The following is a 16,048-nucleotide window of genomic DNA, read 5'->3' as shown; positions in this document are numbered from 1 at the left end:
ATATGCTGCTTTATGTATTGCGGTTTTATCGTCCGGTGGGGGGGTATTTTCTCCTTGTTTTGTTTGTCCTGCTCAGTGGACCTGCTGCCGTTCATTCTCTTCCTGCTATTCACAGCGTACACTGCGGCCAAATTGCCAGAGCCGAACCCTCGAGCACGGCTCGAGTTGTTATATATGGAACTTTATGCAAGAAAGAAAAGTGATATATAGGTAGTCCGCTTGAAGAAGAGGATGGACTATGTTCATAGCTACCTAATACAAGCTAAACTGTCTATGTTTGAAGTCTAATCCGCTATGTACAGGCGATCAACGCCATGCATATTGACAATTCCTTCTTTGCAAGGCTATAACTATCTTCAGTTTCCGTTGAGCATTCGCCTGCTCACACACTCAGCACCTCACCCGATCACCCCCAACTTTACCCGACGTGCCTTTCACGAACTCGCGGCATACCCCTGACCTCCACTCGCAGACGTACTCCCACCCGCCGGCGCCCTCGCATACTCGGCCCACAACCACTCAATCAAATCATTCAGATTGTAAAGATCATGTCCCGAGGTCGTGGTCACAGGCGCCGGAGAACCAGACGCAGCTGGATCACTAGCAGCTGTATTGGTGTTGGTGTTAGCATTGCTGTCTCCATGGCCATTTCCATTGCCCCAGTATCCACCGCTCCAGGGGCCCCAGCCAGACCCTGAGCCAGTGTTTGAACCCGTTGTTGTGGTTGTGGTTGTGTCATCGTCCTGGCCGTGGTTGTTACCCCACCAGCCCCATCCTGACCCTGAATCTGAGCCGGCATTAATGTCCGGTACGGGCTCGGGCGTCCATGTGGGTGTTTCCGGCTCCGGGTAGTCAGTTGGGGTTGCGGGGTTAGTTGTGTCGGTGTTGTCGTTGTTGTCGCTTTCGTCGGTGTTATCCCAGATTGTGGTGTCGATGCCGGTTTCCGTGTTTGCGTCCGTATCGGTGTCGGTGTCGGTGTTTGAGTCATCATCAGTGTTGTCCCAGATGGTAGTGTCGATGCCTGTTTCGCCATCGGTCTCAGATCCGGTTTCGGTGGAAACGGAGACTTCTCCGGATGCCTCGAGGTCGATGTCTAGTGGTGTTCCGTATTGGATGGAGTCGTCGGCGGCGCATTGTAGGTAGACGGCTGGATATGCTTATTAGTATTAATAGAACGATGGAATGCGAGTGGAGTTACCAGAAGCATAGTACGCGAACGAGTCCGCGTTGTTCTTCGCGCGCTCGGTGTTTAGTGAGAGGACACCCTCGTACCCGTAAACAATGTCCTCCGTACCAGGGGGGTAAAGTGACTCGGCGTGAGCATATTCATGGAGTGTGATACCGGCTTGGTCCAGGTAGCCACACGCGGTCGTCTCCCTGGTGCTGGTGTAGTAGCCTGGGCAGTTGACAACCTTGTCGAGCGTCGGATACATCATTGCAGCCACGTTAGCTGAGCAGTAGTCCTCAGGCGTGGGTTCGCAGTAGTAGGTCAGGCGACCGGTCGTCGTTGCCTCCTTGGCGATAGCCTCCAGGCGTCCGGCGACTTCCTCGATATCATCGGAAGAGGTCGATTTGAAGAACTTTTCGAAGAGGGCGCTGTTACCCGTGCGGGCATCGGCTGCTGCGGCGGTGGCCATTTTCGCGGCGGTGGCGATGGCCTCTTGCACGCGGGCGTTGTATTCATCATCGTCGCAGACAAGAGTGGAGCGGGCATCTAGCTTGCTTTCTACATCATGTGGCGCAGTGAAGGTGATTTCATTGGAGACGTAGTCGAACAGGGCGAATTTTGTGTTATCTGTTAGGGTAGTGTATTCAAGAATACCGTCGGCCATGGCTGTGTATTCCTGGTCTGGGGATAGGGCATAGAGATCGGCAATGTCGAAGATGGATGCGACCGTTTGATCCGGGGTTAGTTGAACAAAGCCTTCCTCGGTCAAGTGGGACAGGATGTATTCGACGCGGACGCCGGTGAAGGTTGGATTGGTTTCTGCTCTTTGTTAGTCTGTTATCCTTGGGAGTGACAAAGGTACTGACCTCCGCCCTTGACAATGACCTTCTTTGTCGGAGCTTGGTCCAGGACGCCGCCTCTCTGCACGAGACGGACACCTTCAGTGCCTACGTTCGTAACTTGGGCCTTGACGGTTGTGTTTCCCAACAGCTCAAGGTTGATGTCGAAATCAAAGGAAGGACGAACATCGACCTGCGATGCTTCCTGGGCCTGCCTGGGGAGGTAAATTGGCTTTCCGGAAGCCAGAGTCACAGCTGCCAGCAGCTGCACGAAATGAAAAAGCGCCATTTTAAGGAAAGTGGGCGGCGGACGGTCTAAGGAATGACTGAAGGAGCGTCTGACGATTCTCACACATGGTAGTCCGGGGTGGGGTTATATACGGTGTCTAGGATGAAGTCCGCATGACTCCAGGCTAAGGGGCATTGTTTCATCCGGCGATGGAATAAAGCGTGCGGGCTGCTTTTCATCGGCAGAATCAAACAAAGCCCAAGCTTGGCGGCGCCCATATCTTCAGATAAATAGCCTGCTGGAGCTATTGGCTTTGTTCGGGCTCCTCAGCGTAAGCCCGTTGGGTATTTTCGCCGGGGTCCTCGAGATGTCAGGGTCTAGGCAGGACCACTGGATAGCACGCTGTCGGGTCTCGTCAGGGTTGAAACACGACCAGAGCTCCACCAATCCGGTGGCAAGCGGAGCAGATCCCTAAACGCCTCAATCGCAGCTATAGGGCCAAGAGTGAAGATCCTCGATGTGACAGGAGGGAGCCGAAATTAGGAGGGCTGCTGAAACACGGCTTGGCGTCTGACCAGCCGCCTGTAACAGACTAACAAAATCCCGCCCAGAATCTGCTTTATTCATTGCATTGCTGCTGGCTTTGTCGATAAAAGCTGTTATACTGTGCTATGAAAGATGGTTTCAGAGGGCGACTCTTGGACAATTCCCCGCGCCGACCCCACTGTCAAGTGATCCTCCAATCCAGGCAACAAAATATCTACAACCCGGTACAGCGGCAACGGTCGATAGATGAGGAAGCGTGGTGGCAATAAATACGCCGTCGCCAGCGCCCGTTGCTTCCTGTCAGGTTACATATCAACCAGCCTGTGTCGTCAGGTCCCCGGCTTCGCTAGACAGCGGGGAGGTGGAAGGCGATCCTGATCAGTCGCTGAGTGAGAGCTCCGTGCTGAGCTATCGTAAGTACTGCGCCGAGTTCCTCTAGGACTGTACACGGAATACTTTGTGCATAGCGGGGTAGTCGCCCGGGTGGGATATTGCAGGAGTCCCTGGCCCGGGACAAGACATAGCGGAGTTGACTACCCCTAACTTGGCGTCGCCATCTGTCGAACATTCAAGTTGACTCTCTTGGTCGACATCCAGCCCGTCCAATCCTCAAAGCGAGAGGCATTCTCTGCATCGCCCGGGGTGCACGGCCAGTCCGCTAGCCATGAGGGGCAGGTATCGGGTATGATTTTGGGCACCGCATGCCAGGCAAAGCGTGAATTGCCATCCATATACACTGCGTCTCCAGAGCGAAGGCGAATAATCTCACAGCCGGCGCCGTCGTCATGGCTAATGAGAAATAGACCGTCGCAGCCAAAGCTTACACTAATAAGACCGGCATCACATTCTTCACTAACATCGCGGTGGGGACTTAGAGTGTTCCCGGGTGAGTAAAGATTCAGAATAGCGGCCTCCGCCTCGGTCTCAGGGAAAGCTGCTCGGAGGAGGTCTGCGATATCTTTTGGAAAGGCAGGGGGGCGCTCGGCTGGGTAAACCTTGGCAGTCCAGTCGTACTGTCCGCCGAGAGTAGCCCAACGAAGTTTCTTGTTCATGACGGTCTGAATTGTAAGGGGCTTATGAACTTCCGGATCTTTAGGAGATAAGATGCGAGTCTGGTTATCCTCAAAGAAGGAAAGCACCTGGCTCTTTAGAGAGTCGAGAGAGTTTGTCGTATCACGATACTCAACGACGCCACTTGTCTGCACAGGATATGTGACGTCGTAGTGCAGATGAAGGTTCGTCTTATGCGCACTGTTGGATAACTCTCGATGGAACAAGCGGGAAAGAAGTTCAATCTGGACAGCCGGTGAAAAGAGCGCCGGAACCATGAGCAGGCCTACCACTGTTAACCCCAGCACAGAAATACTCCAGAGCACTAGATACTTACCAGTTACATCTTTGTGGGTATAAATCGGAATGTCGCGTTTTAGTTCCTCAGATTGCCTGGTAGCTGGGTCAAACTTGGTGAACGCTGGCTGTAGATCCTCGGTAGATATCCACCGCTCAACTTTGAGACAGTTGGGAAGATTTTCAGGATCTAGGTACTGTAAGTCAACGAGACTCGAATCAGCATCTATTTCTGACAGAGTTGTCTTCTGGTATTGTTTATAGCGCAACCGCACGGCATCGGGAGGTGCCTCGTGGGCGTTGAAGGTTGTGATGCGCGCCATGACTGATCTGCAAACGCGGGTAACCACTTCATCGGGCAGTATGGCTATGCAGGAATTTTCGACAGACACACTAACTATGCCATGATTCTTCTCGTCGCAGCGAGATCAACAATTTGGTGGAAATTTGCTCGTCTTGCATGAGGGGAAAATGTTTATTTCCGGCAATTGCATTTGCGTACCCATTCGACCGCCTTGCACTCCGCCTGCCAGAAACAGCGTGCTCCTTAGAGTCTCGGCATCGACATCCTTCTCCTTCCATATCATCTCAACTATTACCCTGATTTTGTTGATGGTTGATGTATGCGTCTCTATGCCTCACTAGGCGCTAAATGAGTCTGGCAGAGTAGACTGCGGTACCAACCAAGGTGAATTAACTTTAGCCCATGCCGACTTCGCGCTCTCGGATGGATCTAGGAGGACAGGCCACATCCGACCTTTGCTTTGATGGCTTCATATTTTGCAATAGTCTGATTGACAAACTAGCCAGTTTACGGCCTTGAGACCAAATCATCAATGAAGCACATGCCGCCAAACGAAGGATTGATAAGAGTATGAGTGGCCCCACCTCCCCCGCCTGCCGGGGATTTGCCGATGGAACTTGAGCACTGGAGTCATTCGGTAATCGCTACAACCCCCTCTGCAAGTGCAGATGCAGGTAGTGACCTGCCTAATGAAGAACTAGCCTGACAAGCCGACGTTGCAATCTTATCCCTTGAAAAGGTTGGCTACAGTTGTTGTGCCACTGCAGGTGTTCTGTGTAGTTACCCCAATACGAGGATATATATCTCCCATCACCCAGCCCCTCACGACATCCCTTGATTCTTAATCACACTCCTCCCATCCTCCACAAACAACACTACGAGGTAATCTTAGCAATGACGATTCCTACTTGGAAACCCCTGGCAGATGCCAAGCGCCTGTCGACTTTAGATGCAATCCCTCCGAAATGGAGGATTCAGGAGCCAGTCCCTCCTGCCACAGAGCTCCGCGACGTGACAGGCTACATCCAAAACTTCCTTAATCGCCACGAACTCGAAATTACAGAGCTTGACGCGTACGCCGTCGCAGAGAAAACCACGACCGGGGAATGGACGGCCCTCGAAGTCACAGAGGCTTTCTGCCATCGTGCAGCTCTCGCCCATCAACTCGTATGTTGCACGGCTGCCAATAAGAGTACTGACTAACGATGACAGGTGAATTGTCTACACGAGGTATTCTTTGACGCCGCCATCGAGGATGCAAAGCGATTTGATGCGTACTTTGCAGAACACAAGAAACCTATCGGACCGCTACACGGTCTCCCCATCAGTTTGAAAGATCAATTCCATGTCAAGGGGGTGGAAACGACGATGGGTTACGTCGGCTGGATCGGCACCTTTCAGGGTCTCAAGGACGATCCGAGGAATCTCGTATTCGAGAGCGAGCTAGTTCGTGAACTGCGTGCCCTCGGCGCAGTCCTCTACTGCAAGACCAGTGTCCCTGCGACGCTAATGTGCGGAGAAACAATCAACAATATCATTACCTACACCACCAACCCCAAGAACAGACTTCTCGCCTGCGGAGGTAGCTCAGGTGGTGAAGGAGCCCTTATCGCTCTGAAAGGGTCACCGGGCGGATTCGGCACTGATATCGGCGGAAGCGTGCGTATACCTGCTGTCTTCAATGGGCTGTATGGTATTCGGCCTTCGTCGGGAAGAATCCCCTATGAAGGCGCTGCAAACTCGATGGACGGCCAGAACACGGTTCTGTCAGTCATTGGGCCAATTGCTGCAACAGCGCGTTCGCTGCAGCTTCTTTTCAAGGCTGTTCTCAGTCAAGAGCCATGGCTACATGATCCACTTGCGCTCGAACTGCCGTGGAGGAGTGAGATTGAACAGGAAACGCGACAGCTGGTTGAGCAGTCTGCAAAGGACCCGGCAAAGCTTGCATTTGCAATTATGAAGCATGATGGGGTTGTTGTTCCCCACCCGCCCATTGCAAGGGCTTTGGAAATCGTGGAACAAACGTTGAAGCGCCTCGGCCACAAGGTTGGAGTATAGTTCCCCTTCCATAAGTAACTAGCTGACCCTGGTGTGCAGGTTGTCGAATGGACTCCCCCTTCGCACACAATTGCGAATCAACTTGCTGTATGTCCTTGACCACTCAATCAACTGAGCCAAGCTAATCATTTCAGTCCGCCGCGTATAACCTCGACGGCGGTGCAGACGCCGCCTACCATTTCGGTCTATCTGGAGAAGAAGCCGCACCGCAACTGTTGGGACCCAAAGGGATCCCCCAGAAGACAGCTTTAGAGATCGCCCAGATCAACGTCGCAAAGCGCGAATACCAGAAGCTATACATGGACTACTGGAACTCAACATCCGACATTACCGGTACAGGAAGACCAGTTGATGCCGTGATCTGTCCTGCTGCCGCTCATGCTGCTGTAATTCCGACTCAGTATTATCATGTGGGGTATACCTCGTTCGTGAATGTCTTGGATTACACGAGTGTGGTCATTCCGGTTACGACCGTGGATAAGAGTGTGGACGTGGCGCAGCATCGGGACTTCTTGGGCGAATTGGATGAGAAGTCATACAATAGCTGTAAGCAGAGTTCACCTCTCCTTTGTTGATTACTTTGTTGATTAGTGATGCTGACCGGTTAGATGATGCGGACGTTTATGATGGTGCGCCGGCTGGGGTTCAGATGTTCGGCCGACGTTTCCAGGAGGAGAAGATGCTCGTGCTGGCTGAGTATATCGGGGCAGCTGTCAGAAATGGGTAGACATCTAGTAAAACCAACCGTATAGGTAATGAATTTCCTGTTGTGGTTGCATGATGGATCAATGGACTAGCTTCAAGTCCGGCCTATGTAGCGTGTAGGAGTGTAACTCGAACTGAATCCGACCACAAGATAATTTCCCAGTAAAGCTGTCATCTGAAGGCATTTCATAGTCAAACACCACAGCGATGATGGTGTTGTGAAGATGGCGCTCGGCCAGCAAAAAAGCTTGGCGACGATCATCTCGACTTCTCGTGTTGCCTTCTCTTCCTTTCCTCTTCGGCTCTTCTTCCTTCCTTTCTCTCCCAGCTCCCCTTGCTATTTTATTTCCTTTCATCTCTTTCTTGTCCTTTGTTCCTCTATTGTCTTCTTTCATTACTCTATCAAGATTTCCTTCTCTACCTTCCCCGCAACCGATTGGGTGCTCCAGCTCCGGTTCGCCCAAGTCTCACCACCACGCCCTCCATGCATTGTCAATAAGCTGCAGAATTGACCAACGCTGCTCCTGCTGTCTCACTTCCACGCGTCTCCTGAAAGCTCCACCGCGATACGCCCTCCGCTCAGCACAATCCCGCGACTTTGTGCGACCATGGACGACGGCGCGTCAAATCGCCCAGGCGACTCTCCTGAGGATTCTGGCCCGGGCGAGGAAAACGAAAACCAGAACCAAAACTCCTCGAAAAACCAAACACAAAAGGACCGGAAATGTCAATACTGCAACCAGGCGTTCACCTCTTCGTCCCTCGGTCGACACCTTGACCAATTCCTTTTCAAGAAAAAACCCGATGGTATCCACGATGTCGAGGAGATCCGGCGCATACGCAGTGGGATTACCCGACGGCAGGCTCGGACTTCGACTGGCAAACGAGACACGCCTGAGCGCGGGCTGGCTAGAGGATCGGATACACTTCAGGCGGGGGAGTCTGGGGGCAAAGGGCCGATTAGAATGATGTTCAACACGCCGACATGGCATGCGACCGGCGTGATCAACGACATCCCGAACCCGAATCAGGCGCAAGAGACGCCTCGATTTGCCCAATCCAGAGGTGGATCTCTAGCTGCGCCGGAGTTTGGGTCTCGCTCGAATGCCGGCAATCCTGATACGGTGCGAGCCCTGGAGCTGGCTTTGCGCGAGGTTCTGGATAACATTAAAGCTGCGACGTACGTCGTCCCTGCAGTCGGTTTGATTATGCTAACTATTCTAGGTCTCGAACACGACCGCGACTTTCTCCGTTCGATTTCGACATTCAAGTCCAAACATTCCCTTCGCTTTGCCTACTGTTCCTACCTCCGCCTCCAACCCTTTTCTCACCCAATCCATTCCCTTCTCCGTCTTCCTTTCCCCTCGATCCTCCCGGTCCGGATCATCACGCCATGCTCCGCCAGGCTATCCACGCGAAAATCGAACAATGGCAATCTGATCAGCTGGCGGCGGAGTCGTCTACCTCTCTAGCTGGAAAATCTGGTCTTGGTTTAGATGCCGGTGCAATCCAGCGAAACGCACAACAGCACGAGGAGATGAGTCTCCGACACCTCGAGCTCGCGTTCAAACACTGGATATCACTACCCCATGAATCAAGAAAAGAGGCATGGCAGCTTGAAATCATGCGCGCATTTGCGCGAGAGTCCGAGAAACGCAAGTCGCTTGATGATCAACTCGCCCGCGTCCAACAGGAAGCCAACCAGCTGCGCTCTCAAGTGGAGAAGCTCGGCTCCTGCCAATGGCCTCGCGAGTTCGCGCTCTTCCCCCCTGAGATACTCCCCCTGCCACGCGACGTCGCTCGCGAACTCGATGCCAAGGAGAGTCAGATCAGTCCAGGCTCTGCGCGCTGGGACTACGACAACATGGTCGCAAAGTGGAAGCGCGTCGTGATGCACGATCGAAGCATGGGGCGGGCTGGCGTGATAGGCACAAGCCCTCTCCCGGAGGAGTCTAGCAACAACAGTCTTGACACGAAACCACGATCCATGCAACCACTGACATCGGCTTTGAGTCCTGGTGCAGGGCCCTCGCCGAATCAAAACCCCACGTCACCGTATCTAGCACACGATAGTCCGAATTCCGCCCCGCAACCGAAGCGCCAGCGGTTGATGAATGGCCGACATACGGGTGCGCCCAACGCGGGTGCAACTACTGGCGAAACGACAAACCAAGGTGGCCCGGTTTCTGCTTCTTCTACATCTACTTGGAATCCACAGTCGCAACAACCCTTCTCTTCGGGACTCCCGAATCCTTCTCCGACGCCGTCCTCCACAGGATAATTAAGCGTGTCTCGTACGATGTTACATCATCCCCTCGACATTGCAACTTCATCTATTGTCGTCTGTCGATGTCGGTGGACACCACTGTATGCTTCATCTTGTAAATATCATGTACTAGTCAGACCCACAACACATTATAATCTATCAGATTTATTTTGATTATCACACCCGTCGCGGTTTCGGTTCCTCTTGACTCTATGGTCGTGGCCCGAGCGAAACTGGTCTGCTCGCATATCTAAGAGAGCTGTTGCCTTTTCATCACAAATTACGCTATAGGCAGCCTGCACGGACTTTACCACGCTAACTAGACAAGCAAGGCTCACAAGGCTGGCGAGGCTGGACATATAAATAGCTTCGTGTGAGGTTTCTACCTCATGTCGGAAGATCAGGGATCTTAACAGAACCTTACCAATCAAGCGCTTAAACACAGGTTCTCATACCCTCCTTTGCGCGGGGATGGACTATCTTAAGCACCTTGACCCCCCATGTTATAGGCCTTCAGTGAAGGTTACACACCAGTTGGCCGCGATCCATCTCAGCCTCATGTAGCTGATCTTCAGTAAAGGAGCCTGCCCCCCATATCAACATGGGAATGACGGGATCTTCTGCTACTCAAGCCTCTTGATAACTACCTACTACCTACACCTCGCTCCACCGTCACCATGAATCGCGATGGCGCCGCAGATGGAAACCACGACCATGGTTCTACATATGAGCTGCTTCCTCGAACAAGCAGTCCCTCACCCGCACCTGCAGCAGCAGGGACGCCGACCAAGAAACGCAACTGCACCTGGATGCCACAATCCCCAATCATCAACACCTGGCTCTATGAGATTCTGGCTATGCTCTTCAGCCTTTCGTGCTTTATTGCTATTGTCTGCATTCTCATGGTTTTTGAGGACAAGTCTCGGCCCAGCTTCGCTTACGGGCTCACCCTCAACGCAATCATCTCCATCCTCGCAACGGCATCCAAGTCATCACTTATATACGTGATTGGAGAATGCATCGGACAGCTGAAATGGATATGGGTCTACAAACAGAAGAGACAGCTGGATGACATGCAGCTGTTTGACAGCGCAAGTCGGGGACCACTTGGGTCCCTATATATGGTTCTGCAACATAAGGGCCAGACGCTGGCATCGCTGGGGGCAGTGATAACCATCCTAGCCTTGATGTTCGACCCATTCATGCAGCAAATTCTGGCATACCCGACTCGAGTGGCGGTTGACGATCTCGACCCCGGCCGAAGCCTTGCCATCGCTAAAAGGTCGTTCGCTTTTGATCCAGAGACCTTTGGTGCAGATATGCAGGCCATTGTCAACACGGGGATATGGTCTCAGTCTCCTGCTCATCTCGAGCCGAACGTGACCTGTTCTTCAGGAAATTGCGAATGGGATGAATTTGTGTCTTTGGGAATGTGCAGTGAATGCGAAGATATCACCTCCGAGACCAGGTTCGAATGCAGTCCCCATGGCTTCAACAATACTCCAACCTCATTGAACGAACTAGCCGTCATAGCTTGCTATCTTATACCCCCTCAAGGAGAAACATTCTCTGTCACTGTGGGATTACGCTATATCAGCCCCGTCTATGATTTTAAAGCATTGGTTATCAATATCACAGAGCATAACGCATGGTCTGTTTTCACCGATATTGGCCTTGGAAATAGTGCCGACCCCAGACCTAATATAACATATGCTGGCATAATGAATCCGCAGTTCGTGATAGCTCATGCAGAACTGGGCTTGGTCCAGAATCGAAGTACGCCTTCCCCCATCTCGAATATCGGAAGAACATTTCACATCAGAAAGGCTACACAATGCGCTGTGGGCCTTTGTGCTAGAACATACAACATCTCGGTGTCCAACGGTACTACAGCCATAAACGTTTCCAGCCCCCACTACGGCGAGCTGTTTGACGATCCTGAGAGCCAACCTCCACCTGCAGCCGGCTCTGTCATGTTCTGGCCAATGTGCTGGAAACCATCCGACCTCGCCAAAGTCACAGACGTCCAACGATCACTCAACGAGGCAAATTTCACATTTTGCAACATAGGCGACTATTCATCCATGAATTCGTACTTCGCCGGTCTCTCAACAGTGGAATTCTCTTTGTATGAATATCCCAACAATAGCTTCTCAGAACCGACCCGAGACATGCGGATAAATGACCCGCCTGAGCAAAGCGTCGCAAGGATAATCAGGACCGGACTAGAGTCAGTAATGCGGGATGTCGCTGCATCATTCACCCAGGTTGGATTGGCAGCAAGTAATGATACCACACAAGGCACAGTCTTTTTCTTTGAAGTCTATGTCTCGGTGAAATGGCTTTGGCTTCTCCAGCCAGCGGCACTGGTCTTGCTTGGAATTGTGTTTCTATTTCTGACTGTGTTTACGAACAAACAGCAGAAGCTCTCGCTTTGGAGATCGTCGATTTTGGCGGTGCTCTTTCATGGCCTGGTGCATAAAGAGCGGGAGGGGGATGTGGAGGGCCTTTCCGGCACTGGTAAGGAGACTGATACTGCGGATCAGATGGAGAAGGTTGCGCAGGGTATGCATGTGAGGTTGAGAGCTGTGGAACAGAGTAGGGGGCTTATGTTGGATCAGGTTTGAGGTGCAGATGGATGTGTCTTTGCGAAGTTTGCTTGGAAGGGTACATAGTCATGCCATCGCGTTGTGAATATATATATGCTGTCATATCTGTAAGGATAAGTAGTAGCAAGAGCTCCAGATAGCCTATAAGATCCCATGATTCTGTTTCAGTGGCCCTGGCAATTATATAGCCTCGTCTCTAGCTTCACTAACCAGTGAACCCGGGGCTAATAGCAAAGGAGTTGGCAAGATTTGATACTGCAGGGCGAGCAGATCTTCTCGAAGACGCACTGTTAGCTCGTCTTCATGAAGGCGACATTGAATAACTAGATAGAATATTCGAAGCTGGCAATCTGGAATGTTCGCGATGGGAGAAAACATCACGTGATCCCACCGCTGGCTGAAAGATTCTGGGCCTGCTGGCTGTAACTTATCAATCCACCAACCCACCAGCAATTCCTTTGTCTTGACCGACTTTCTTTACGCCTGATCCTTTCAACATATCGCGAGTCACTGATCAGAACCCCACGAGAATCAAAACCCCCTTCGAACTTAATACACTGAACAGCTCGCGGCGCATTTCCTTTGCCTTCGACTAGACTCGGGACCTTGCTCAGACGTGACGTCTGCTCCGACTGCTGCGTCAGTCAGGCCCTGAAGGTACGTGTGCAAGAGGCGCTCACACAATCCACTATCTATCCCTCTATCGAACTCTCCGTTCATCATGTCCTTTCCGAACCGTCCAGGTCACCAGCAACCACCCTCGTCGCTCCCTCCGCGACCGCCGCAACCGACAAACACACAATATGGAGGAAACACATCACGCCCCGGCTTCAGCGCGGCCACCGCATTCCAACCGCGCTCCGTAGCCTCGCAGCAGCCGTACCGAACCAGCAGCCCTGTCGTCTCGGCACCACCAACCACACAAAGCGGATACTCCACCCCCGCGACAGCAGGCTACGGCAGCTACTACTCCCAGCCGCAGCCATCATACCAGTCCGGCCCGTCATACTACGATAACTCTCAATACAACACGACCAACTACGGCCCCACAATCCCACACATCCAGAACCCGTTCGCAAGCGGAGACGGCCAAACCCGAACCCCCGCCGACGCCGAGCAAGAAGCGCAAATCGCCCAGTGGCAGAGCGCCTACGCCAGCAAAGACGACTACTCGAGCGCCAGCAAGACCATCCGCCGCGACGGCGCATCCGGCACCCCCGCCGCAACAACAGTCTACACCTCCTCCGGCAGCACCGCGACATCAACCCCGCTCTCGAACCCGCAGACCGAATCCCAGAAAACCGTCGCCCGCTCCGGCGGCGGCCAGACCTGGACCGACTCCACCCTCCTCGAATGGGACCCAGCGCACTTCCGCCTCTTCGTTGGAAATCTCGCTGGCGAGGTCACGGACGACTCGCTGCTGAAGGCGTTTGCGAAGTACACCTCTGTCCAGAAAGCGCGTGTTATCCGGGACAAGCGCACACAGAAGAGTAAGGGGTATGGCTTTGTGAGCTTTAGTGACGGCGACGACTATTTCAAGGCCGCGAGGGAGATGCAGGGGAAGTATATCGGGTCGCATCCGGTGCTGTTGCGCCGCGCGACGACGGAGGTCAAGGCTACGAATAATAATAAGGGGAAGAAGGGGAAGGGCGGTGGTGGTGGAGGTGGGCAGGGCAATAAGACGAGGAACGATGGAGTCAAGAAGGTGGGGAAGACGAAGGGGGGCTTGAGGATTCTGGGGTAGACGGAGGAGAGAATGTAGACGGGAGTGAAATACAAAGAGAGATTGATGTACCACTATCATACTAGCGCATAAGGATAAACCATCTGTTCAGTTGATGGGCTCCGTGCCATGCACATCAGAATCAGAGTCTGATGCGGCTTTTAGTTCAATGCTCTAGAATCAAGCAAGGGAGACTCCATATGTGTATGGATTCATATTCTACATTCCAATCATACTCGTAATCAATCATGTCAAAGAAAAGAAAATAAATATGTGAACAGCCTCAATCTCAGTTCAGTTCCAAACGCCATATACACCAATTGCTCGAGCAATCCCAGATGCAACTGGGAGGAGAAGAAATAAACAGGGAGATCCGAAGATCGAAAGTAAGAAGCGGGATATCGTAAATCATATGTGAAGCGAAGAGAAGCAATGCAATGTATGTTTTCGTTTTGATGTGCAATGTTATCCGTCCGTAGTCGGGATGCAAGTGTCGGTGGAGCGAGGTAGTGCAGTGGTATCAATGGAGTATTCGTGTTCGGCTTTTTTCATTCGTTTTCTCGTGATGTCGCTAAGGACACTCGCGGTAGGTCGTGTATGGAGAGGAAATAGAGGAAGTCGTAAGATCGTAGATGGTAAAGATAAACAGCGTGGTGAAGTCAAAGGTATATACGTGTATAGGTTTCGTATACGATCGGAGGATGCGAGGAGAGAGAGAGAGAGAGAGAAGGATTTACCCCTCAGTGCTCTCCTCATCGACGGGCTTCCGGCGCGCAAAGAACGAGACTTGGTGCTGGTGGGCCCAGATGAGGATGCCGACGATGATGAGGATGATGAAGAAGACGATCAGGATGACCGCGACGGTCATATTGCGCTCCATGGTGGTGATGTTTCGTGGGGATCGTGAAGTGGTAAGAATATAGGTATGTAAATATAGAAGAGGTATAGATCCAGGCCTCACCACGACAGGACGCTGTGCACCAGGGACCGAAAATCAAGGGATATGGATATTGCCAAAACGACGACAGGGACGACAGGAGAAGACGATGAGAAGAAAGAGAAAAGAATGAAAAGAGTTATAAGGGGGGAGTGAAACAACGTGTCAGTTGCCCAGCCATGTGTATTTCTTTGAGAAGCGGGGTGGCTGGGCTGAAGCTCTACAGGGAATCCCTGGCTGTGATTGGTTGATAGGCAGTTAAGGTGTGTTTGGGTGGAGGGCCGGTGGCCCAGCCTCCGCATTTTTGGGCGATGAGATTCCGGGCTATCTGGGCTGGATGGTGGGTTGATACGGAGTATTCGCTAGACACTCAGCACAATTCATAGACTCATTGATTCTGCTCAGCTTTATGAGTCTGGCATAACTAGGTAGAGTTCATTCTGGTTCTGCTATCGTGGCATAGACTTTACGAGAGCTGGAAATATATCCTAGGAACGTCATCGTATGAGACTTGGGAAGTTATAAGCCACTTAAAAAATATATCTGTTCCTGCCAGAACCTAGATAGATTTTCTCTGTATATTTCCGACAGTTAGGTAGTGTTCATTCGAAAAATGGGCAGTGTGATTGATGGGTTCGTTGTTCGCATGGACAGGGACCGGTTCCTCCGGCGCACTTGGGCACAGAGCTAAATCAAAAGGCGACCAACAAGCTCTCATCAAGGCCAGGGCAGACTCTTAACTTTATCCAGCAGTTTGTTGGAGTCTTTTGGGGTCTGGGCCGGACTATTTTTGAGTCTTGACCAAGGCATGTAGCTTCAGCATCTACCATCACGATGACAATGAGCGCCACGGAGCCACATAAAGTCTTGGCTTGGCCGATGGCCATAAGCAAAGCGCATCGGATCGCGGAAAGAAAAGAGCGATTGCAAGATCGAGTTTTGTTCAATGGTGGATGGTGGTGAGGTGGATTGACATCGCCTACCAGATGAAGTCATCATGACCGCACCCGGACACAGTCTCACGGCCATCAGCAACCTCCAACTACGGAGTATCTCCATGCTGCCATCGGCCCCTCGGAAGCCCGCTGCATTCCTTATGCTGATGATCTTTACGCTTTCGCCCTCGAACTATGCCAACTTTATGATCATTAACCTGTCCATATCCTCCCCGAGTCATGCTGCTCGAACTTAACGGGTCTCGCCCAGGTTCCCTGGTGTAGATGTAGAACCCTGGATTAATCAGTCCTCGTACCTCCCTCTGATATCATACCTGATTATATCTGGGAGCAATCCCGCGTCCCTCATTCATGCCTCCTG

At 52.1% G+C, this 16,048-nt stretch overlaps 8 protein-coding genes across 8 annotated transcripts; 5 read left to right on the top strand and 3 right to left on the bottom strand.

Moving 5' to 3' along the window:
- Positions 1–434: 434 nt before the first annotated feature.
- BJY04DRAFT_221991 (Deuterolysin metalloprotease family-domain-containing protein) lies at positions 435–2,296 on the bottom strand (the record flags this gene model as incomplete). The annotated part of the gene is made up of 3 exons (XM_073717277.1): positions 435–1,147; positions 1,199–1,987; positions 2,035–2,296. 3 exons carry the CDS (start codon positions 2,294–2,296, stop codon positions 435–437), a joined length of 1,764 nt encoding a protein of 587 aa, XP_073567436.1.
- Positions 2,297–2,871: 575 nt separating this feature from the next.
- alkB (oxidoreductase, 2OG-Fe(II) oxygenase family) lies at positions 2,872–4,204 on the bottom strand. Its single transcript, XM_073712544.1, has one exon. It carries the CDS (start codon positions 4,108–4,110, stop codon positions 3,322–3,324), a length of 789 nt encoding a protein of 262 aa, XP_073567435.1. The 5' UTR covers positions 4,111–4,204; the 3' UTR covers positions 2,872–3,321.
- Positions 4,205–5,327: 1,123 nt separating this feature from the next.
- Positions 5,328–7,218, top strand: gmdA (putative general amidase GmdA; the record flags this gene model as incomplete). Its single annotated transcript, XM_073717276.1, has 5 exons — positions 5,328–5,600; positions 5,646–6,479; positions 6,531–6,578; positions 6,626–7,037; positions 7,100–7,218. The coding sequence occupies 5 exons, from the start codon at positions 5,328–5,330 to the stop codon at positions 7,216–7,218; spliced, it is 1,686 nt and encodes a 561-aa protein (XP_073567434.1).
- A 207-nt stretch (positions 7,219–7,425) lies between these two features.
- On the top strand, positions 7,426–9,636 carry BJY04DRAFT_197936 (uncharacterized protein). Its single transcript, XM_073712543.1, has 2 exons — positions 7,426–8,376; positions 8,421–9,636. Exons 1-2 carry the CDS (start codon positions 7,805–7,807, stop codon positions 9,475–9,477), a joined length of 1,629 nt encoding a protein of 542 aa, XP_073567433.1. The 5' UTR covers positions 7,426–7,804; the 3' UTR covers positions 9,478–9,636.
- Positions 9,637–10,700: 1,064 nt separating this feature from the next.
- On the top strand, positions 10,701–12,431 carry BJY04DRAFT_197934 (uncharacterized protein). Its single transcript, XM_073712542.1, has one exon. The coding sequence runs from the start codon at positions 10,782–10,784 to the stop codon at positions 12,087–12,089; it is 1,308 nt and encodes a 435-aa protein (XP_073567432.1). The 5' UTR covers positions 10,701–10,781; the 3' UTR covers positions 12,090–12,431.
- An 84-nt stretch (positions 12,432–12,515) lies between these two features.
- Positions 12,516–14,079, top strand: BJY04DRAFT_230581 (RNP domain protein). Its single transcript, XM_073719321.1, has one exon. It carries the CDS (start codon positions 12,793–12,795, stop codon positions 13,813–13,815), a length of 1,023 nt encoding a protein of 340 aa, XP_073567431.1. The 5' UTR covers positions 12,516–12,792; the 3' UTR covers positions 13,816–14,079.
- BJY04DRAFT_197931 (uncharacterized protein) lies at positions 13,774–14,831 on the top strand. Its single transcript, XM_073712541.1, has one exon. It carries the CDS (start codon positions 14,279–14,281, stop codon positions 14,699–14,701), a length of 423 nt encoding a protein of 140 aa, XP_073567430.1. The 5' UTR covers positions 13,774–14,278; the 3' UTR covers positions 14,702–14,831.
- Positions 14,832–15,453: 622 nt separating this feature from the next.
- On the bottom strand, positions 15,454–15,866 carry BJY04DRAFT_197929 (uncharacterized protein). The gene has a single exon (XM_073712540.1). It carries the CDS (start codon positions 15,788–15,790, stop codon positions 15,548–15,550), a length of 243 nt encoding a protein of 80 aa, XP_073567429.1. The 5' UTR covers positions 15,791–15,866; the 3' UTR covers positions 15,454–15,547.
- Positions 15,867–16,048: the final 182 nt, after the last annotated feature.

Source organism: Aspergillus karnatakaensis (assembly GCF_047715665.1).
Source record: "Aspergillus karnatakaensis strain CBS 102800 unplaced genomic scaffold BJY04scaffold_54, whole genome shotgun sequence".
Taxonomy (NCBI): domain Eukaryota; kingdom Fungi; phylum Ascomycota; class Eurotiomycetes; order Eurotiales; family Aspergillaceae; genus Aspergillus; species Aspergillus karnatakaensis.
Note: the sequence above shows the minus strand (reverse complement) of the source record. Positions and strands in the feature narration are given on the sequence as shown.